The 24,694-nt window shown below is 41.6% G+C and overlaps 1 protein-coding gene across 20 annotated transcripts in view; it reads right to left on the minus strand.

Annotated features, from left to right (window-relative positions):
* Nucleotides 1-12,385: 12,385 nt before the first annotated feature.
* The window catches only part of CELF4 (CUGBP Elav-like family member 4), a gene marked incomplete at both ends in the record, with an annotated part of 677,793 nt that continues 665,484 nt past the window's right edge, over nt 12,386-24,694 (minus strand). For all 20 annotated transcript variants that reach the window (XM_082302229.1, XM_082302219.1, XM_082302230.1 and 17 more), the window contains one exon: nt 12,386-12,513. In XM_082302229.1, coding sequence (XP_082158355.1) covers nt 12,386-12,513 — 128 coding nt within the window. The remainder of the gene's footprint in view (nt 12,514-24,694) is intronic.

The raw sequence follows: 24,694 nt of genomic DNA on the forward strand, positions 1-24,694 counted from the left end.
TCTTTCTGAGTTGGAGAAAGATAAGACAAGAATTCCACCATATAGTTGGAGTGGTTTCCATCTGAAGAATTCACATCCCTGGCAAATTTTAGTATCTCAGAATTTGATTCTGAAAACACTTATGCATGTGACTTATGTCTGTGACTCATTTCACTGCTATAGCTGAGGTATTTATATGATTCTAATTTAGAACTGGATCACATTTTTGTTTAAAGCCTTTCTTGGTGGAAAATGCAGGTGATCAGTCAAACGTTATCACTGCTTAAAAATAGTCAAAACTTTTTGTCTGAGAATTTAAAAAGAAATCCAAAACAAAACTTTTTTTTTTTCTGAAAGCACTGAAAACCAATGTGCTGATTCCGATGATGTCTGGTTCATAAGACTAATTCAATATACGTTGAAAAGAGTATTGAAAATAAATCCCAAATTCTATTTGCATCCAGTTGAGTCTGATCAGTCTCAGTTCTTTAGGTTTCTTTTTACCTCAGATAGCCTGTGCTTATGAAGCATGTCCCCTTGTTCCTGCAGCTGTGCTGGCTTGGGAGTGCTATCATTCCCTGATCCACAGAGCTGAACCAAGCAAATTCAGCAAGTTTCTCACCAGTCTCATACAAATGACAGGATCAAGTTAACCTAAGCCTTTTATGCTCCTCCCTCTGCCTACAAATTTGGATTAACCAAATTGAGGAATGGTAGTGGGCAAGAGGTGGGATTCAGTGCTTGGCTTACCCACTTCCATGGCTGTGAAGGAAGCCTGATAGCCATAGTGGAGTCCAGGGTAAATATCAGAAAAATGCTGCCCACCCTGCAACTCTGCCTCCCTCTTTCATGCTCACCAGGGCAAGAAAAATCTCTGACCATCGCCAGAGCAGCTCGTGTCTGCAACTGATTCTTACACAATTTTGAGGGAAATTGAAGGCATTCAGCCTCTTGCCAAAGGGCACAATGAGAAGGTGGATCTTGGAAAAAACCCAAACCCACCAGCCCCTTGCTGTTGGTGTGCAAGTCCATGCACTTTCTTCCTCTGAAGCAGAACTCCAGGAAGGCAGGTATTGGCTCCTCCTTCCCCTTGGGAATACAGGAGATGGATTAAAGAGTAGGGGAAAAAAAGTTATTTCATCGTTAGCCTGCCCCGAACAAGAAAAGGTTCCTGACACCAACAAACTAATCAACGGTGAAAGCTCATGAGGTCAAGCTTTCCCTTCTCCTCCATTATTCTTTTGATTTTTTTCTAACTGGCTGGGACTCGATAGCTCTGGCAAGTCTATAAATATAAAATCCTTTCTTATCTTCCCCTGGAGCACACCAAGGACCATTTGAATACCCATAGGGACAAGTTAAAACTAAACAAAACCAAAGCAACTTGCAAGGAACAAGTCGTCCAGCCAATCTTCAAATGCTGACCATTCTGTAAGTCAGTCCCAAGAAACTTGTCTCTTCTCAAAAGGAATTGGGAAAGGCAGCTCTCCCTCTTAAGAGCACTCCCTCTGGGTTCAGTGTTTTGTGTGGAGTTTTATGGTCAGGAATGTTAATGCCTAATAACTGAGCTGGCTGAGCTGGAACAGGGTGAGAGCTAGGCCTGAAGGAGGCAGCCCCAGACCACCAGGGTTAAGCTCTGGCAGTGTGGGCTGCCTCCAGCACCTCAATGCCTGTGCCTGTGCCTCCTCACCTGTGCTGCCTTGGACAGCCACCAGTGCACGGCTGTAAGAGTTTCCCTGACCCAACCGCCAAGAAGAACCCAACCTTAGTATAATCTGAAAAGAGGGAAACATTTGCCTGTGGAAACACTGGCCCCTACCCTATAGAGTGTAAAATGGTCCTGAAGTCAAATGAGAATTGTTTGTACACCATCTTGGTATGGAGGGGAAATGGTAGAGGAACAGGGAAGATTTATGGCTTGTACTGCATTGGAAATACCCAAAGTTCCTGTCCCAAAGCACTGCCCATGTTCTCTCCATTGCAGCACAGGGAACTCCACTCGGCAGTCTTCTCATGGCAGAGGAAAAGCTGCTCCTTGCATCTTTCCTGTCTTTGGGCTCTCTGCTGAGATCTGTGCTCCTTCAGAGCTCTGTCTGGTAGAAAAGGAGGAAAGAAAAATGCCCCTTTCCCTACCAACAGCTGACATACAGGAATCATAGCTGCAGCATAAGCTTCTCTGATGGATTCTGCCTCAGCAAAATGAAATTAAGATTTCAGCAAACAAGCTCCAATTCCATGGTACCAGTAGAACAAATGACATCTGATAATTGCTAACTCCTTTTGCTTATTCTTTGCTCTGTTCACCCCATCAGTCTCTCCAGATTATATTTTCAGCTGAGTTTAATGAACGCCATTTATTAAACTAACACCAGGGTTCTGCTTTGGCCTCAGACAGATGTGCCTGCTAATATGAATCATTTTGTTCAATTGGATTATTCTGATGGAGAGCAGATCCCTGCCACTCCGAGGAGCACAAACAAATGGGGAACAGCTCGCCTCCAGTTGTGACCAGCCGCTTGCCTTCATTAGGAGGCAGCTCCAGGCTCCGCAGGCAACTTGGCAGGATGGTGTCCCTACTGCTCCCATCAGCCAGCATTTCTGCTCCTTTCCATTTACCTCTCATGTGCAGGGAGAGCTCAGAACTCAGTGTGGCCCTGAGCCTGGCTTGTCAGGGGGACATGAACATTGCTGCCACCTTCTCTGAGTTCACCAGAGGCGTGGGCAACAGGATTCACCTCTTCCTTTTTATGATGAACATTCCTTATCTGAACACATACCAGACACTCCTAACTGTGTATCCTTCCCTTCCCAGTATGGAGTGTCTGACCTCCTTTACACTGACACCTGAGAAAATGTAGACTACTTATTTGCTATTGATCCTTCTTTACTCTGATCTTCTCCAATTATTTGGGCAAAGGGACAGGGATGATATGCTTTTAAAGGCTTGTATTAATCAGAAAAAAAGGAGATAAAATCCATCTGAAATCTCCCAGACAGAGATTCCCTCAGTCTATCGTTTGGGATTTTAGTGTTGAAAATTTTGGGTCAATCTCTGTAATACGTTGTGTTCAGGCACCAGACATCCATCTATCTGTCTATCTCAATACAAATCCTGCCTTCTGTGAACCATAAAACTCCTATCAGAGTGACATTACCACTTCTCACTTCGACAGAACACACTGAGCACACACAACTTGGGGAAAAAATTGCAGAGGCAATTTGAAAGATTAGAAGAGAAAAAGCAGAAGATTTCTGCTCCCTGAGCACAAGTGGCCAAATCCCATGGCAAGTGTTTAGTTGGCACAAATCATCATCACTCCCTTAAAGCCTACATTTTTTCCCCAGCTGAAGGACAGGCCCAGCACTTCTTCAGATACCTGTGAACCTCAGGACAACTCATTTATTCTAGAGCATTTCGGAAGAAAGAAATTATTTCCATTTTAATCCTAAGCAGCATCTTGGGGTTACTTCCAGGAATCCCTGGTGAGTCCCAGAAGTCAGACTCTCAGGAAGTGGGTCTGTGCTGAAAGAGGAAAGACCCCAGAGACAACCATGGTGCCAGTCTGTGTGCCTTTACTAATTATTCACAGCACGTTAGCATGCTCCTCAACAAAGCCATCTAAGGACATAAATTCCTTCATTCAGGTTTAAGTGTAGGAATACCTCTCCAGGAGTGAGCTATTCTTTTACTCCTGATGAGGATCTGTATACCTTTATCTAAATTGCATTACACTGGTCTTCTTGGGTAATGGGAACAAGGCCAGTAGGAATTCCTGTTGGGATTTTGTGTAACAAGGTCTGTATGGTCTGTACTAAACAATGCCCTTGTAACCTAAGAGCAGAAGACAGAAACCCCCCAAATAAACTCCTGTCTGAAAGCACCAAGTCTCTTAAAACTGACATGTGAGAGCCCAATTTCCCACAGTTGGCATTGGGCTGCCTGCCTGGTTTCCTTTCCCAGTGTCCCATCTGCCATGATGGAGAAATATGTACCATGCAAGGAGAATGCACAGAGAAAAATAAAGAGCATGGAAAGCATTCATGTGTCATACATCACGGCAAATGGGATGCAACCTCTGCTCATGAGTGGAGATGCTTCAAGAGAGTAGAGAAAAATAGAGAACCTTATCCATCAAAGACACATTTTTAGCTGACTGTACAGCCCATGGGTTTAATGTCCCAGTTGTTTCCAAATCCTTAGAAATCAAGGTAGTGAAAACCTATTTTCTTTTGGAACAACCTGCATTTAAGAGTCTACCATAACAACCGTGGTCTACAATACATCCAAATCAACCAAAAGATATCTTTGGCTTCAAGGACTGGACATCACAGAGCCAGAAATCTCAAAGGTAGGGATCTCGTCACTGTGAGGATTTTAGAGCGTTATTGCTCTGCATAGAACAGATGCTTCAGGCAGCCCAGCTGCTGGATCTGTTTTACACAGGAAAAAGGGATATCTGAAGAGCTGGGGAGGGAGGATGTATCTCTCAATAACGGCAAAAATCTGCTTTCTAAAGAGGATTACTTGAGTGTGGAACTGCAGCTTTCCATGGGTGCAAGAGATTTTCTTCTGTTTGCAAGTCATTATCATCAAAAGGCATTTTTAAAATGAGCATGGTGATATTTGGAGATAGGCATGATCATTCCCTAGTCTCTCTGCTCCAAGAAGATTTGAGCAGCCAGAATGGTGACATTGCATCTCCCTCTATAATTGCAAATAATTGAAACATCTCTGCTAGGAGAACATTTAGAGTTAAGTAAGTAATAGTGGGCCTGAATCCTTGGCTGCCATAAATCAGTGTCACTTCACTGGCTTCAGAGCAGCTGGTGATTGGTGCTGCTCAAGAACTTATCCTGATCATGGTTGTGGTTAGTACTTTTCCAGACAGAGCACTGAGTTTTCATTTACTCTGCTTCTTGCTTGGGAAATGACTTGACTGCTGTTCTCCCTTCCCCTTCCCTTCTACCCAATATTTCACAAAGGTTGGATGAAGCTCAGCTAAGTGGAAAAATGAACCGTTTGAAATAAAAACTCTCTTTTTTTCATAACTGCAGTCACAGGGCAGGATGAAAGACACCTGAGAAGCAGGGTTTGTACCGTAAACCTTCAATTCTCTGCTACAGCTGAATCAAACACTTCAGAGACCAGAGTTTTGATATTCACTTGTAGCTGGCCAAAGTTACCGTACCTATGAATTATTCAAATATGCAATTATTGCATTTGATATATCACTGGGTATAACTGTGGAAACGAGAAACAGTGTTCTAGTGCAGCTGATTGTATATGCCTTCCAAACCATAAGGACATCAATTTAAGGTGCTCACATTGATGGAGTACTCTGCAACCCCTTATTAAGATTCTTGCCAACTCCTGTAGCAGTTTTCCCCTGCAGAGTAAATTTCATGGAGTTTTTTAGCCTCCCTTTTCTTTATCTCTACAGCGTAAGTGCCAAACACTACCCCACCGAGATTCAATTCATGGTTCTGCAGTAGCTCTCAAAGGTCAGTGACAAAAAGATCAGGTCATGTTCAGCTTACTGATCAGTGCTGCACAAGTGACCCGAGTCCTGTGAATCACATGTTGGGGCTGACTTGTAACTCTGATTTCATTGGGAATCTCCAGTTTCCCTGGAAGAAGGTTTTAACCTTCTTCTTAGACCTAGAGGGCTGTGCCCTGCCTTTGGCCTACACTGTTCCACATTGTCTTTACCTGGACAAAAAAGCATGTTCATGGTGCTGATGTTTGTATTAACTGAACACACCAAAGACAGCTCTATCTGCCTTCAAATATGGGGCCATCTGAGAAGAATGTCTCTGAAGTTCTAGACCTTTCTTTGCTCTTTCCCTGAGTAGCATTTGCAAATTGATAGCATGCCCATATCCTGTTTGCTCACTAGTGAGTACTGGTCTCTCTAGTGCTCCAGTATCGATGGATTTTGCTGAGTTGTAATTTATTTGAAGGTCCTGCAGAAAAATGACTATGCTTGTTTTCTAGGACTCATCCTGTGTTTTCACAATCCTCTTTCATTGTGGGTCTTTGCCTTCTCTCATTCATTTTGTACATATTTTATTTAGCAGGGGATTCATTCTGTCAGTGTTTGCTGCTCTGCTTGAACAAAAAATTTGGCTATGGATGTCTCCTGTGTTTTTCCATCTCTTTGGCTCTCATTTCAAATCACAGCTGTTTCAAACACCTACTCTTTCATTTTCTTATATTTTCCAGTTTTTCGTCAAGTTGCAGTTCCCTCATGCACTGGCCCGGCAAATCCCTGCTGAACGAACCTTCTAAAAATGTTCCTTCAAAGGCTGCTCTTTTCAGGTTACTGCAGCTGCCCAGTAACTGATGCAATTGAAACTCACACTGAGCTCAGAAAGGCTCTAAAATCTGACTTACTCAGGTAATTTGTGTGACATTGTCCATATGAACTCCCACACTAATCTTGGTCAAGTGGCTGAATATGACATTACCACCCTCCAGTCAACCCTGCAGCTCTGGGGGTTTTGCTGTTGGAAGCCTTTGAAGAGGGCACAACCCTAACAAGCTCCTGGTCTTTTCACAGTAGGAACAACTCAGAAGGCTCTTTGCTGGCTGAGTCTTTGGCAAAAGTTCTCACAATTCTCCAGAAGTTTACTTCAGAGTGCCAGGGCCAAGAGCATCACAGCAGGATGAGAAGTGGGACGCTGCTTTAATATCTGTTATTTAATTCTGAAGTATTTATATTATCTAACATCTTTTTAAAAGTGGGGATATGGGTTTTAGTGAAGAATTCCTGCTCCAAACTGAGGGGAAGTGTTGTGGTATTGCTTTGTGCTGCTCTATCACTCCCATGACAAATGGCGCGTATCCGTTAGTGACCTACATGGACTCATTTAGATGCAAACACAGCAATACTCCTGAAAAGCTGCCCTGCTTTGAGGAAGAACAAGTTCCAAATATTGCTGAATGGAATTCAGTCTCAGAGCAGTAATTACTGATTGTAATTTTGGAGTAAATGCAGTAATTAATTATTGTCGTTTTCCATCAGTGCATTATATTGAGTGCCAATCTTAGAATAAAATAATTAGCAAATGGGATTTTGCATGCTCTGGTATTGAAACTGTGGTTTGTAGAACAGACATGAGAATTTTGCCATAATAAAGTTATCAGTAATTTACATGGACAGACAGGTTAAAAATTATCAGACAGAAGAAAAGGATTTCCTTGTCAGTCTTGCAAACGCCTTCAAGAGTCCTGTTTTAGCCTCCCCCAGTACAATTCACTTCCATTCTCTGAGTACAAGAACAACAGCACAAAGTTTGGGTTGCAAACACAGTGAGGGATGCTTAATTTAATCACGGGTGTCAGTGGAAATGAAAAACAAAAGTAATCCAAAGAACAGAAAAAAATACTGGCTGAGGTGATGTTTTTCCAGTACCTGAACAGACTTTCCAAAATTAAGCTGTGCTGATTTTTTTTTCTCTCTTTATTCACTCATATTAAAGCTTGTGCTGGACTACTGTTTTGATGCAATTATACTAGTGCAAATTTCCATAATGTAGGCAAGTCCTAAGCAATCTAAGTGATGACTAAAAGAGGGAAACAACAATAATCTGTGCAGGTGGAAGAGGAGCTGGTTAGCATGATTGTAGGAGGCACAACTACAAGAAATGGGATTTTATCTTGAAAAAGGATATTTGGGATGAATCTCAAGATGAACAGCCTAATAGAAAACAGTGAGATCAATGCAACTGCAGAATAGCCTCTCACTAGAGGTAATAGAGAGCTATCTGAGAGGCATAAGCAACAAAAATTTCAGTAAAAAATACACTTTCACTGGACTTTGCACTGAAGCCATCTGAAATGATGAGAGAAGCCAGAAATTTTCCACTCACATATTTTTGTTCATGGCTATTTGGCATTTCGCTTGTTTGTTTATTTTTGGCTGATAGTATATGCTTACTTTAAAAGAAAGTTTGGGTTGCTTTTATTTTTTTCTCTTATTAGGGAAAAGAAAAGAGAAAAATGCAAAGTTTTCCAGTCTGGTAAACTATACATCCCAATTGAAAAAAAAAAAAAAATAAAAGAAAAAAAAAAGGAAGAAAGACATTTATTCAGAGTAAAAATACCACCTATTCGAGACAGCTGCAAAAACATGCATTTCACACATTTTACAATAAACCACACATCAGTCTGTGCTTAAGAAGCAGTGAAGGAGGACCTGAAAATGTCTTTTTTTTGTCTTTTTTTTTTTTTTTTTTTTGTATTTGAGCTTTGGCCTATGTTATTTCCCCTGGTGTTTTGGAGAAGCAGGTTGCTTGGACAGCGCATTAATTTAATGTTTTGTCACTACTCAGGAACACAGCTAAAAAAATCTAGTTGTTGATCTTTTCTCCTTTTTTTTTTTACTCTTCTGTTTCCCTTTTGCCTCACTCAATTTGTCTTGCTCTCACTAACTTTGTCTCACTCGGTTTCATGCCAGTCAGTGCTCTGGGTTAGTCTCACCCAAATGTCTCTGCATCTTTAGCCTCAAATAAAACTTCAGCAGCAGAGTGTCTGTCTGAGGTGGAAAACATCACTTTGCCAATGAGCAGTCACTGCAATGAAGCCACAGAAGGAGAATGGGCAGGATTTTCACGGCTCTTGTGTGCAGTGCCTTTTTTTGATCTTTGGATGCTCCTGGGCTGCTCTGCATTCTGTCCTGAGCTCTGGAAGAGCTGTGTGCCATGCAGTTTTCCAGGCAGTGTTGTCCTCACACGCCTGCCTGTCCCAGCAGTCCCCGTGGGCCCAGGGCTCACGCACAGCCCCAGGCACTGCAGGCTGCACCTGCAACTTTGTCATAGCACAGGCCACTGAAGGACTCCTAGGAATGGCCACCTCAGGGAGCTGTGGATTTCAGGTTGGCTTTTTCTTAATTATTTTGTGCATTCACTATCTGAAAGACACATGGAGTGTCTCTGAGTCCTTGCTTCCTAGTCCTAAGGGGGGATTGGTAATAGAATATATTGATTTTGGCAAAGTTGCCTCAAATGATCCTCCTCTCTTTTGCTTTCTCCCAGCCCATCCTTCCTCCCCTTTTTTTTTTTTTTTTTACTACAACCACCTCTTTAATTATAAAGGAAAAAGAGAATGGGACAGCCATTTTGCCATCTAAATTCTTCAGGGCTTTCCTTGCTGGAGCTTTGGGCTTATCTGCCACATCACAGAGACCCTTTCAGTGCTCGACAGCAAGTTTAGAGCACTTGCAAAGAAAACAAAGGACTTCAAATCACTGTGGCCTAGACTGCTTGTGTCCCAAAAGGGAGAGTTATAAGTTAAAAAAAAAACAAATCGTGCATCCAGAATTAAAATTTAGTGAAGCTCTTGGTGAAGCTCTTTCTTTCTCAGTTAGGAAAAAAGCACCTTGGTGGATTATATCAAACCGGGTGCTGCTTTTTTTTTTGTTGTTGTTGTTGTTGTTGGCAACTTCTTATTTTTTGAAAGCAATTCAATAGAAAAAAGCCCTTCCTTGGAAAAATCCCAATTAAAAAGTTTCTTGAGCATCCTCTTGAAGCACGAGTAATTGCCCTGATGTCAATATGGTTATGCACATGCTTCAAACTGGAATTAAAGACACTGAAGAGCTGCATCCAAAGTAAAGATAGATAAAACTCACAGCGGAGTTGTTGTGTTTCGATCAGTTAAAGGAAGCTGCAAATCAAGCCAGCACTGGAGGTACAATAATACTTGTGCTGAGCCAAGAGCAGATGACCTGTCTCTGAGTCAGGCTTATTCCTGAGGGCTTAGCCCTGTGCTGACCACTATTGCCCAGCCCTGGAGGGAAGCTGTCCTATGGCCACCGTGACTGAGAATCCTGCCTGCTTCTGTGGTGCTGGTATTGATGCTCCCAAGCACTGGGAGGCAGATGAGCTAAAGACAGACCTGGGTTCAAGCCCTGCTGACATTCTGGGTATCCTTGCTGTCACCGAGTGTCCTCTACAGTCTACTGTAGCATGGTTTGCCCTGTGCTAACCCAGCTCCTCCCCTGGGGAATGTTCCTGCAGTGTCCTCTGGGGCCACACACACTCAGGCAATTCCTTCTGTTAGGTGGAAAAAGACATGTATAAAACTTTTTTCCTGGAGAACTCCTTTCTGCTAAAAGTCAGGTACAGCTCCTTCAGTGGGCTCAACAAGGTGCGAGTATGCAAGTGAATAAGGACCTCTGAGATACATTTTGATAGGGTCTCTAAACAAGTCTCCTCTAAGCCAAGGGTGGAAGTGATCTGGTGGTAACAACTGAACGATTTTTCTGGACAGCAGAGCACTAAAGCCAAAGTAAAAGCCAGGAAGGCTAAAGGGCTTCCTACCTAGAGGCAACACTTCAAGAGTGTTCTGCTTACTACAGGCAAAGGAAAGGAAAAAATGCTCTAAGAGAAATGTGTGGGATTTTAGTACTATTTTACCTGCTGACTCCTTTTAATATAATTTACTGGGGGGGGGGGGAGGGGGGGGGAAATACCCAAACAACAAATCTTAGTCCTACTAGTGAGTAAACTTTTTGTAGGAAACAAGCTGAGACCTCAGAGCACTTCCTGATGAGCCACAATAATAAAAAACACTGCGGACTCATACTAGTGAATTTTTAACAACACAGATATCCACAGCCCTGCATCTTCTTACACCACCATGAGAAACAAGCATAACCTCAGTGAGCACAGCTATGCTGGGACATACAGCTTGGTGCCTAACTAGGGAGACCTTTGTGTTCCTTGATCCCTTTGCAGGTGTCATGGAAAACCCCCCTGACCAATGCAGCCCCTGCTTTAACACAATTGCATGCATGCACGCCCCGCCCTCCCCCAGCAAAGCCTGCAGAAAAAAGCCAGTGTGATGAAGCAAAAAGCATTTTGATATGGCAACATGTTTTGGTTTCAAGCTTCCAAGAGGCCTTTTCATAAGCAAGGAAAAGAAAAGAGGTTTTTGAAGGGGGAAAATGCTTTTACAGTTATCTCCATATATTCACATATAAAGGAGATTCTACACTATGGAGGCTGTTTCTTGCATATGCACCTAATATATTTACTGAAAAGTTTCTTAATCTCCTTTATGTTGTCTTCAGTGCAGCACCTCTTTCAAAGACATTTTGATCCCATTCCTGAATTCTCACTGGAAAGGATACTGCTCTGAAGACTGGAAAAAATACATTTTTCAAAGATATTTGAGATGCCAGTGAAAAATTAAAACACTCTGTTTTTCTTTGGGAAAGTTGAAGATAGGGATTTCCTGCCTGTCTTAGATGAGTCAAAAGAGGCCTGCATAAAAATCACAGAATCTTAGACATTACAGCTAAAACGACATAGAAAGGTCACCTAACCAAACTCTTTATCACTAATTCAGGAGTACAAATTGCTTAGGGCCTCTCTAGGTGCTGAGTTTATTGGGGAATCTCTGGTGTGGAACAGTTTTAACAATAGGGAGACTTCCTGTCTCTGTAAACAAGCACACAGGGGTTCATATTTCTGTTTCTCAAAGATTACCTAGTGGAAGAGCCAGCCAGTGGTGGAAAATATTTCTGTTTTTGGAAACATCTTCATTTTTGTTATTGGTGATACATTGGGATTCCAATGAAACCAACTGCTGCTTTCTGATATTTTTGGTGTTGTCACATGTACTAGAAGTTCCCTTGGAACATCCAGCTGGCTTCTTTCCAGCAATACGTGGCACATGAGTCTAAAAACAAGACCCCAGGTCCTCACTCCAGCTAAGCTTCCTTGGCTTTGGTTGGGTTTTATCTACACACAGGAGTTTAAAACAACTGACCAAGAAGTGAACATGGATCCTTCTATTAATTTCTTGGGTTTGTGAAGAAATAAATCAGGGATTATTTGGTTGTCAGGGAGACATATTTACATTAAGTTATTATGCTGAGATGGAATTGGATACAGACTGTACCGCATGAAGAATGAAGAATGCTTTGAAACGTTTGCAACACAGAGCTATTGAGACAGACACTGTCCCAGTCCAGTCACCTGGGATTAAACTGCAGCCCAGTCCCACCTCTTAATTGCAGATTTTCTTCAAGCATCAGAAATGCTCTCTTTCACTGAGCAAGTGCAATCAGGACAGCTGCTGACTCTCCTCTAGTGACCAGAAACACTTTCTAGAGATGCAGGATGCCCCTGGGATGAGGAAGTTGTCTTATCCCTTGGTAAACATCCTTCCACCTCTTTTTCTAAAGAGACACACACAAACAGTTCCTGGTTTATGTGTGAATGTGTGTCTGAGCAGAGTGGCTCTAGCCGGAGTCAAAAAGGCAGAAGATAGAGAGTCACAGAGCTCAATCTCCTTGAGGGTCTAAAACACAGAGAGACGCTACGAGTGTAGCTGACACCCCCTTCCCCATGCAGTTACCTGTGCTAGTGCTGTGTATCCAGTGGTTCCCACAACCCTTCAGTAGGGACGATTGGCATCCTTTGGCCTCTTCAGCTGCACCTTCAGCCTCTTCATGCCAATCTGGAATCCATTCATGGCCTGGATAGCAGCTTGGGCACTGGCAGGATTGTCAAAACTCACAAAACCTGTCAAAACATGAGGCAAGGCAGGGGACTTAACGAGCTGAAGGGTGCCAAGGCATGTACATGCAACGACCACTGAGAATGAACATGGGGAAGGGGGTGAGGGCGCTGAGAGGGGGAAGTGAGCAGGTAGGAGGGTGGGCAGGTGGGCAGGAGAGTGAGGAGAGGATGGCTGCCAATGTGGGACAAAGGATAGGAGGGGTTGTTACAGATCAGTGTCCCAGGACACTGCCTGGGCTGAGTGCCAGTCTGAACACTAGACTATGTGGAGCACAGGGATCCAAATGTTGATACCACAAGATTTGGGTCACCTTTGAGCTGCGAGTCAGCAGATGTAGTGCACGGTCTCAAGGCATTCTCTCTTCCTCCATTTCCCTCCATCGTGACTGGGGTAAACCTCTAGGCCTTCCTTAACTTGCCAGCATAACCTTTTCTTTGCCTTCCAATACTGATGATGAGGGGAACCCGATACACCTACTGCTACTTCCTTATTATGGCAATATAAGTAAAATGTGAATTTAATAAATTCTCCATTATCATATTAATTGGCATGAATAGTTTGATTGTTGGCCAGCCAAGCAATATAAAGAGCTTTAATCACTGGCAATTTCTGCAGACTCCATGTTGATTCTGCAGTTGAGAGATGAACACAAGTGCTTTCCTAACATGGTTTCCCTATGGAATTTCATACTTTGCCAGCAAATCTTCCAATCAACAATGGAGCACATCCAGCACTAGAAACAACTATAGTGACTCAATATTTTATTACAGGTCACCTAAGATGTTTTTTGTCTCAGTTTGTTCTCTAACTGTCTGATGAAATAATATAGGTCAGAACCACACAGGATGCAATGCAACTAATGCATTCAGCTTCAGGAAGGGCTTTTGGCATGGATTTACTTTTTTTAAAAAAAGTATTTTAAAAACTTTTTTCTTATGTTAGATCCAAAAAAAGGCCTCATTTGCCCAGACTGTATGTGGCTGTAGCTGGAGCAACCATGGGTCTGAGGTACTAGTGAGGCAGGGGGCCATCACACTGTACAAGCATTGCCTCTGCTACTTTTGCCAGAAATGTCCCTGCGTGCCAACAACATTTCTGAGCACAAACCTTGGGTGAGACTAGCCTGGACCAGCCTGCTCTCCAGACAAAGCCATCTGTTTACCCACCCCTGCAAGGCTCTGGCAGCACAAATCAATCCTAGGAGCCTGGTGTTGCTCAACAGACAGGCTGAAATGGAGAGATGGTTTTTGCGAGCCTCTCAAAAAGCTAATGCTGAGTGCTTGCTGCCAGGTATACACCTGCTCCTGACAACAGCACCAGGCCTGGCTTACAGCCTTGGGCTGTGCTGTGGATGCATTCAGCAGCCCCTCCTCCCTGGTCTAGTTCCTCCTCAGAAGAAAGTCTCACAGGTGACACAGGGTGGCTTGCATCTGAAAAAGACACAGAGCCGTGCATGCAGAGGCACCTTCTCACTGCTGCATTAAACTGTGCTCCCTGACCTTGGCTAATAATGTAACTTCATGACAGGACATAAAACGTGTGGTCTTAGTCTCTCAAAGTGATACAACAGGGTTTACTGAGTATAGCACATGGGGTTTTAACAGGGAGGCCCATGGACTGAACAGGGAATCTTCTTTGTTCTCCCCTTTTGAAGCCAAGGCTTCGAGTAAACTGGCTGTCCATGTAGTTTTCCTGCCAACCACCTGGATGAGGAGGTACCAACACTGCTGCTCTGAAGATGAACAGACAAAAAGTACTCTCAAGCCCCACAGCAATAATCAATTTCTATGGAGAAAACTGGAGAGCTATAGTGAGTAATGAGCTGTGGTTTTATTCAATAGCAATGGATCTGCTCTTGCCATCACTTTTTAGCCAGTAAGCACCTGGTGATGTTACCAGTTAACATCTGACTACTTGAATAATCTATCAACAAAGTCCTATGATTCCACCTCAGCAAAGGAATAAACTAAACACTTCCTGGTTTCACCCAAATACATTCAGACTTAAAATACTTCTGGAAACTCCCTTGGGGATGCCTTACTTGAGCTTTGACCTTAAATATGTTGTCTATATACTTCACATCTTTGAATATAGGATGTGGTGAAACCCATTTCTTTTTAAAAATCACATCTGGAGTGCTGATAGTCCCGGCCAACACATACCAGTCACACCTAAAAAGTAGACTAAAGTTGTGCCAGGGAAGTTCAGAGAAACTAGAACCTAATAATCTGTACTGCTGGGTTTTTTTGACTTGTGTTTAACACCAAACAATTCTTGGGCAAAGTCTGAGTATTAGCACAGAAGACAGGCTGTATTCAGTGGTTAACTTGGATGGGCCATGATGTTCTGGAAAGTGAGAGGATTTGATAATTTGGGTGTAGGCCATTTTGTGCCAGCAGTCCCTAGTGCTAGGGAGAAGTGCCAGGTATGCTTACTTTTCTAATATATGCACAGCAATCAAAGCTGAGTTGGCTGCAGCTGGATGGTTGCTTAGCTCGTGTCTTTAGAGAACATACCTTGCCTGGGAACTTTGATTTCTACTCTTGCAACAGGTCGTGTTGGGATGTCCCTCCTGCTGACTAAATGTGCACACCTAGATTGTGCCTGCACATTCATCCATTTGTGAACAAGACACCTTAGGACCCTACAGTAATCAGTGGAGGTCCAGCCAATGCAGTCAATGTAGTGTAGGGCAGGATTTCTCTCTTTTATCAGGACACCCTTAGCTGTGCTCAAATCACTGGTCAGGCACCAGTGCTGGCTGCCAGTGAAGGCAGGCACCCAGCTTAAATCAAGGCACCTCTCTTGCAGGATCTACCTGGTTCCATAGTTAGGAGTGACATCTTAAGGTAAAATGTTAACTGTCTAGTGCCTGGGTGGGTCACACCCCAAAGAGATGTTAGCTGCTGAATCAAACCTCTCCAGAAATTCTGCCCACTATGACAGAAGACTGTTATTTCTCTACTTTTGCCAAGACTAGAACTTCAAGGGATAAGCCCTTGTGGTGGGGTGCTAATATAGTTGTACCTCTGCAAGAACCTTGCTGTGAGATAAGCTCACAAAGCTATACTAGTTTTTATAATCACTCTGCTTTTGAGATGAAATTCTAAGCCAGTTTCTTCATTCTGTGCAAAGCTGTAAATAATACAACATTTTAACAAATGGGACTAATAAGAGAGATCAGAAGAGCATTTGCTCACTATATTTCATTTAGACCAGATAATGAAGCTGGGAGTTGTACTCTGATTTTGGTATTAGTTGCCTACAGATTTGGACCAGGTTTTTTTCTCCTTAGTTGTTCTCATATTCACTGATGCAATATAAAAATCGCGACTGGCTGGATGCTGAGGGTAGAGGAACTGAGCATCGAAAGCTGTGGAAAGAGACAGGCAAATGCCAATAACTGTATTTTCTTTGTGAGAACATTCTAGGGACAGAGCAGCTAATTACTCTAGATTCATTCCACTGTTTTAGTTTTCAGGGGCCTTGATATGCTCAGAATTTGCTGGTGCATTCAGTTCTCCTGCTCTCCTGAGTTATTTATGTGTAGGTGTGTTTCACATTGTTGAAGGTATTTGGATGAACTCCAAAGAGAAGAAAAGCTATGGCTTATCCTGAGATTTGAGACATTACAGTGGATAAGGGATAGGCAGTAGACAGGCATGTTGGGCTAACAACAGCATGTTCCTTTCTCTTCGCAGGTCAAATACCTACTGGCAGGTTTGACTTTTGTTGTTGTTGTTACATGTAGTATTGGCAGTTAACCATCTTTGTTTCTCCTCACCTCTGTCAGCAGGATTCATGTTCCTATGACAGATTTAAACATGTTTGATGAGGAACAGAATGTATGTACTGGGAAAATAGCTTAAATACTTGGCTCCTAAATGGCTTTAATATTTGAGCCCATGGGCTCAAAACATGATGGCAGTACTGCAGTTGCTATCTGTGTTTTGAACACCACCCCCGCATTGTCATCTACACGCTTGAAGGACAAAAGAGAAAGGGAGAGGTTAAAAAGCTTGAAGCTCTTTCTGTTCCTCAGGTAATTAATAATCAGAGAAATATATGTTCTGATCTGAAGACAGTTGGTAGGAGGACAGCATTTTGTGATAAATCTACTTTATGGGGGGGGATATTGGTGGCTTTTTTCTTTTTTTCCTTTTCCCCCCCCCCAGGGATTATGTAAAAATGCTGTTCTAATAAATGATTTATCAAAAGCGACAGAGAATGGAGAAAGCTGCTAGGACAGCAACTGAGGGCATCTAATCTTTCTGATTCTGCACAGCATCTTCCAGGAAAGGTACTGTTGTTCGAGTTCACTACTTCTTCTGGCCTGCTCTTTTCCCGCAGGACTGTATAAACTATTAGCAGACAGAAGCTGGGGTAGAATTTTGGAATTGCTTTATTTTCTCCCCCTTTCTTCCACAGAAAGTCCCTGTAGTGTGGTGTGTGGAGGGAGCTTTGTGCCTTTCTCATGACATGATCACCGTTGGCTTTATGTAACAGATACTACCTAAGGGCTGTTTTTCTGTTTTAATCAGCCAGGATGATAAAGAAGGGAATTCACAATCTATCTCAGAATACATCTGAAGACTGTTTTGCAACTGTAAACTTTTTGTTTAGAGTGCGTGTTGTCTCTGCATGCCCATGAATTAGTTTGTGCACTAAGAGCAGTACTGAATGAGCACATTGTTACGTTTTCATGGATCGTTAATTGGTCCGAGTTTTCTGTTTCTCTTTGCATCCCGCAAGGAGAATTAGTGTTTAATGTGCAAAACAGCCTCTTGATAATCTGCTACCAGGTTGGAACAACATGTTGTCTCTCTTGGGCAGGAACTTTCCTCTGGATGGAGCCCAGTGCATGGTAACTATGCTGAACTTCCCTTAAATCAGGAGTCAAGACCACAAATGAGGTCCAGATGCAAGTTTTTCATCCAGACTCCTGAACTGGGGGCAGGTGATCCTACAGCAGGTCCACTCATGTAACTAGGTTGCCCTCAGGCAGAGGAAATGAAAAGAGGGACTTCAAAGAAACGAGTATTATACTTGTCTTAAAACTAAGAAGAGTATTTTTAGCTATATTCCAGACACTTGCTGCCATCTCAGAGATAGGCTTTGCAAGAGATTGCAACAGAAACAAGTAGAAATTGCTGCTTATTGGCTCTTTTTAGGCCACATATTTTTTTACTAGTTCTGGCTATCAGAGTATTTGTCTGACTGCCATGAGGGATCTTTCTTGGTGCTTCTTGTTCCTTCAGTTAAAAAAGTCACTAGCTAAGGAGAGCATCTCTGAACTTTTTCCTTTTGGCATTCAACACATACTGATTTTACTAGAGGGAAATGAGAATAACAGAAGACCAAGGATCTGCTGCTCAGCCTGTGGGAGAGAAAGAGAAGAAATGCCACGCACATGGCCTAGGCATTAGCAAAGGAGAAGTCCGTGCCTCTTGCTTCTGTTCTGTCCAAAGTGATTCTACCCAGGCCATAACTAGGGAGCTTGGCCAGACTAGAACCAGGGAATCATAGAATATCCTGAGCTGGAAAGGACCCACAAGGTTCATTGGGTTCAGCTCCTGGCCCTAGTCACACCATGTGTCCGGGAACATTAAAATGGAGGAACCTGCAGAAAGCACTGGTAATTGGTTAGACCAGAGACCTTACTTTCCTGTCCTTCCTCCAAGAATCTGAGTCAATAATTAAGGAATTAGTTATTGATACAATTGGTTATTAATATAACTGTCCCCTTAGTGCATGGTTTCCTTGCTTTTGTTACTGACCAGTGAAAGGTGAGATCTAGAGAGGCATTCTTTGCTCTGAAGGCAGCAATAAGGTGCTCACATCAAAGCAGTCTTCCTGTGGGAAGGATGTAGCTCAGTGGCTGCTGTCCATCTCTCCCATCAGGACCTGGCCACGTACTTCTCAGACCTTCCCTGCTACTTCAGTCTATTTAATTCCTACAACTGCTCAGTTTCTTTTTCTCCGTGTTTATTAGTCTTATCAGAAAATGGAGGTTTTCCTTTAATTGCTTTGCAAGGTCTTTACCTTGCTGTGTTCTTTACACAATGTACTAGCTGCTGCCTCGCAATTTTTTAGTGCTGTAAAGAATTTCAGGATACAATCTGTATGTAAGTAGCTCCATAATGTATATGTGTATTGGAAGGTATTGTATTGTAAGGTGATTTATGGGTACTGGAATACTCAATAAAGGAGTGTGTCTGCAGATCAAGGGCATAGCACTTCAGCTGTTTTCTGGTGTCTAATAGGGTTGGATGACTTTTTGGATTATTTAACCTTCCATTGCTGTTTAATCATGTCCAAGAGAGATCTGTCTACCCAGCTATCCATCCCATCCATCCATCCATTTATTTTTTTAATGTATGAACAGTCAGTAACTGACGACTGTGCTAAACAACTACTACTAAATATTTCCCATCTGCGGGATGAGATAATTGGAAACTCAGAATATTCAAAGAATTGGCTCAGAAATTTGCAGAACCATTAATGTTCATTTTAGAAATTTATGGAATATTAGAAAACCTTCAAAATATTTCAGGAAAATAAAAAATCTATTATTAATTTTTAAGGGTGTAAACTAGGTGACCTGATAAACTTAGTTAAACTTTCATAAGTCTCAGAAAAATTATAAGAATTTTGATATGAGATAATATGACAAAGAATTTAAAGACACACAATTAGTACCAATCATCCTGGTTTCATGGAACATAGGATCTATCAAATGAAACTGATTGCATGAAATTGCAAGTTTGATGAATAAAGTAAGTTATCATAAAATGTATTTAAACTTTGCTGGAGTATTTGAGACAGCACTTCTTTACAGAAAATGAAATCAGCTCAGAAATGACATCACCAAAAAACCTGTCAATTGTGACAAATAAAATTGCAGAGATTCTAGTAGGCTCCTTCAGCAGTGTGCTGAAAGCTCTGTGCTATTCACTTTATCTAGCATTACCTGAAAGACATTTGAAGTAATTACTGGTAAAATTGGCCAATCATACAAAAATGGTGAAATAATGACAGAAGTAAGTGACCTGGGTCACTGCGTAGTCTGGACGCAGTTAAAGGGTGTTCATTTTAATCCAATCAAATGCAAAATTAAGTATCTGCAGGAAAAAGCAAGTGGGTCACTCATAAAAAGAGGAAATCCTTGTTAGAAAACAGTGCTTGTTAAGAAGAAGATGGGTGTCATAATAACAGCCAAATATATGAGCTCTCAGGACTGTGTTGAAATTCTCAAAGTCCCAAGAGTTAGCACAGTTTTGGGATGAAGTTGAACTCTGCTGAACAGCCTCTAGAAGTAACAAGGTAATGTTACCTCTGAGTATGGCTCAGGAAAGATTCTTACTGGAGTTCTGCATTTAGTTCTAGTGATTGCTCTACAAAACAAATAAGTTTTAATACTTATTCAGAAATAGAAGAGTAATTCTAGGTCTGAAAGAGTAATGAGAGTGACTACAGTTTATTGAAGTAAAGGTTAGACATACTTCTGGCTATAGCCTATAAATAATACCTACTAAAACATGTGGTCCCTTAGAATAGGGGGCAAAAAGAAGAACTTACTGATTTCTTCTATCTGGAAGCAGGCATTTGATGAATTTAAAATGGAAATAAGACACCAAGTCTGCATTTTTTTAAATAGTGAAGGTAATTAACTATTTTGGAAACATCTTGTTTAGCAATAGGGGTGGAGAACCTATCACATGAAACCTTGATTAAGAGATTTTCTAAAAGGGATGCTATGACTCAAGCAGAAGGTTTTAACCTGTCACATGAGCTGAAGCATCTGGCATATGTTATTTCAGAGTTCAGGCCAAAGGATCAGAACAGTCTCTTCTGATACTGCATATCTGTCTGATCATTTTGCATTTCAGATATTTAGAAAATCAGTTCTTGCCTACTAATCTGGGATGGATTGAAGTAACAATCATGATAGAGGTGACAATTGATGTTAATGCCTTATAATAAATGGCCCCAAAGTGTGGGCTGCAGACCACTGAGAGGGCTGACTGGTACTCGTTCTTCATCTTGCTTCCAGCTGAGAGAAACCGAACAGATGGGAAGGGGAGATTAAATGAAGAGTGAAAGTAGATGGCATGATTAACTTTCTCTAAAGGTCAGAACACCCAGTGCAGAAGGTAGCTTGAAATACACAAGTATCTTCCTTATGTCACCTTCCTGTCTTCCTGTGCACGAAACTACCTCTCCACATTGCATCGGTATGAGCTGGAGCGTGCAGAGAAGTCAGTCCCTGTTTTCTTGCATTGCCTGTTGGATGCTCACCAGATAGAGAGATTACAGTTAGAAGAAGCAATGTCTTCTCTGAAAGCAGAGGGCTATAGATGCTGAACCTGAATATGGTAATTGAGATCAAGAAGGACTTTTCCACCTAAGAGTCTTCTCTTTCACAGTCTGTATGGTGTTTGATTGTTTTTCATAGGAAAATTTGTTGTCTTGACTCATGTTGAAAGCACAAGGGTAAGACTCAAGATTAGACTAGAATTTTGACAATTTCAAGTACTGCATGGTCAGATCTGATTTGGGTTCGAACTAAAAGAAGGGAAATTTAGATTAGATGTATGAAAGAAATTCTTTACTGTGAGAGGGATGAGACACTGGCACAGGTTGCGCAGAGAAGTTGTGGATGCCGCATCCCTGGAAGTGTTCAGGGCCAGGTTGGATGGGGCTGGTAGCAACCTGGTCTAGTGGTAGGTGTCCCTGCCCATGGCAGGGGAATGAGATGATCTTTAAGGTCCCGTCCAACCCAAACAATTCCATGATTCTGTGATCCAAGGTTTTGGCTCACATATACATCTGGGCACATGATCAGGACCAAATTTTTCTAAAAAGGTAGTAAAATATTTGATACAGAAAACCACAACAGATCTCTCATCATAAGAATGGAGTAAAGATTAAAACTTCTCTTTTTTCCTGTAAATGGAGATTTTCTAAAGGATGAGCAATTGCTTGTCTGATGCTATGGACTACCCATTCTTAGGAGCTGAAGTCATCCAATGAATTGGTGGAAGAAGTGAAGGATTGAGGCTTCAACCATTTTTTGGAGAGCCCATGAATCACATACTGGACCAGTATACATACGTGTCTGATGTGGCCAAAAAGCACTGTGGTTCTTCTATAAGAAACATAATGTTCCAGTCCAGGTGATGATGGTGATCTTCCTCACAAGAAAAAAACAGCCAGTGATGAATCACCCACAGATGAGTAATAGTATTTGTTCTCTTTCTGAATGATGAGTAGGACTGAAGCTATTTCCTAACTGCTCTCAGAAATGGATGGAACTCTTCCTGACTTGTTTTCGGATCCTTCCTTGAAAACATCTGATGTCATCATGTGCCAGTATATGGGGGAAATCACATAAGGTTTATGGTTGAAAAAAGCAGGTGAACTTTTGAGGATACATGTTCTTCTCCAATGTGAAACTGGAAATAAAGAATGAGTATAATGCATGGTTTACACAAGTTCTAAGTGGATGCTGATGCTCAGTTAAGGATGCACTGAGATTGCTACTGAATCAAAATGAAGGCTATTTTTACATTTGTCTTGTTGAAGTTTCCAATATAAACCAGATGAAAATAATTATTGAAGCTCCCCCCCAGCCATGTCACAATCTATTTCTCATCTAAATCTAATTTCTTTACTCCCAGATTCTCTCTTGGACCCTGCTTCATTTGTGACTTTTTGATAAAGAAACCATGTAAGAATGAGGCACCTACTGAAACCACCAGGGATCCTTCTTGGTCTACAAGAAACAACCATCATAAAAAGTGACCTTCTTCTTGGAAATATCTCATTGTGGGTAAGGAAATTCCTTCCTGGACTAGTCAAGAAAAAAATTCCAAAATCCAAAAACCAAAACACCCAAACAAACCACGAAATCCTGTCAGGAAGGTGCACTGTGAACTGTACTGGTCACTATTTTTTAGCACTCCTCTCATGTCCCAGGGGGCCTCTGAAATAGATCCACTCTTGGTGCAGCAAGGCACAGAATCTTCCCATCTTGCTCTTGCTGACCATTACTTAGATGGACAACTACCCACCCTTTCCCTTCCAGTTGCTGAACACCTGATATCTTATTGTGGGTAGTTTGGGACAACCCAACAGAGATAGAAAGGCCTGAAGCTTCTCTTGTGTGGAAGTTCCTGTTCAGAAGCCAGAAGTGGTGATGAACAGTTTTGGCCATGACTTTTGAAGGAATATTTTACTTTCTATGGAGGCGACTGTGTGAAAAACAGCTAACCAAACAAAAAGTGAACTCAACAGGAAAACAAACCTCCTCATATGCAGTGAGTCATTGGGAAAGGAAAGGAAAAGAGAAAATCTCTCAATATCTAGGCCAGGAGGTTGTGAACCGGCACTGGCCTATGATGGATAGAAAGGAGAGAAAGTAAAGAGTTGTACATGTGCATTTTAAGTTGGAAGATAGTAACATTTCCAGATCCAACCAGCTATTACATTTGTGGTACTTCCATTGTCATTGTAAGACCTCCAAGTTTTCAACCACCCCTAAAGGACAAGGAAATGATTGTCTGGCTTCTTTTTTCAACAACATCAATGGGAATGAAACACCATCATATTATAGCAGAGACGCTGATAGATTCCTGTGGGTCTTCCAGCAGAACGTTCACCATTAGTGGCCTTCAAAGGCCTGAATCTTGGAGATCTCAGTGAAGAACCATCTGCAGTTCATCAGAAGAGTGACATTCAGTCTGTGGGACCTGAATCATATCACAGATTGACTACCTCTTGATCTAGTACTGGCTCTTGGGCCTCTGCCCAATGACCCATCTGAGCTCTTGATCCACACTTGGACAGAAGATTAGAAAATAAGCTTGTGGTTTAATTACTGAAATTAGAGGAGTAGAATTATATACTGAAAACATGGTTTTGAAAATGCCTTTGAACAGAAAAATTAAAGACCTGGGAAATTCATGATGTTTACTGATAGTTTGGAGAGGGATCTTAATTTGAAGAGATGGGGCAAAAAGCCACCCCTAAAAAAAACCAAAACAAACCAGTAGCAAAAATTCTTCTTTCCTTAAAATTTTTAAAAAGCTAGCAACACAATTATCCTTCTGGAACTTCTTCAGCCATGTCAGAAGATGCACAAAGACCTGGTAAAGGGTTTACAATTTCTGAAAACCCTTCCAGAGAAGGATTTTGAAGGGTCAGTAGAGACCTATCTTTAGAATATTTAATTTCACCTTTAAATGGTCAGAACACAATCAGATTTTTAGGTCATGTTGTCCAAAACGGAGAAAATCTGTTTCCTGTCAGAGTTCACGGAGCATCTGGATGAGGCTCTTAATCATATGGATTAGTTTTAGATAGTCCTGGGAGGAGCAGGGAGTTGGACTCTGTGATCTTTATTGAGTCCTTTCCAACTTGAGATATGATTCATAGTGGTGCATGGTGGGAGAATGAGAGACAGGGGACATAAATTGAAACAACAGAGGTTCAGACTGAATACAAGGAAAAGCTCTTCCCCTTGAAGGCCAGCAAGCATTGGAGCAGATTGCTAAAATCCAAACAATTGTTCGGCAATTTTCATTGCTTCAATAACCTGCGTCTGCAAGTTTTTATATTCGTTATTGAATGAATGTATGTCTGGTACTTGTATAATGTACATACCTATGCAAATCTTATATTTTATATATATATAATGTAAATACTTATATATGTGTGATATGACAGATCAACACTAGGGAAAGCAGAGCTGATGCTGAATTGTTTTTGGGGATTTGATATAGATGAAACCAGAAATGGTTAAGAATGATATTCCTGTTTGTATGGGGATCTTCAAGTTGTTACCCTGATGACAGCTTTCGAATATGTCAATATATACAATTTGAGGATGCTAATCTTATCTGGGGATATTTTGATTTAGGTTTACTTACTTGAAAAGGGAAGACATCATATACAACCATAAATTGAAACAATGATAATGTTGCAAAATGAAGCACTCGAGTTAGAAATGCAAGAAATTATGTTACCTATAAAATTTTAATTCTGTATTGCTTTGTAGATGCATAAAGGCATTGCTTCTAACCACACATTTCTGTATTTTTCTCTTTCATGGCATCCTTGTTTTAATTACTGTAGAGAATGAATAACATAACAGGGCAAGCAAAATGGCAATGTATCAGACTT

The sequence above is a fragment of the Coloeus monedula genome, assembly GCF_965178545.1.
Source record: "Coloeus monedula genome assembly, chromosome: Z".
Taxonomy (NCBI): Eukaryota; Metazoa; Chordata; class Aves; order Passeriformes; family Corvidae; genus Coloeus; species Coloeus monedula.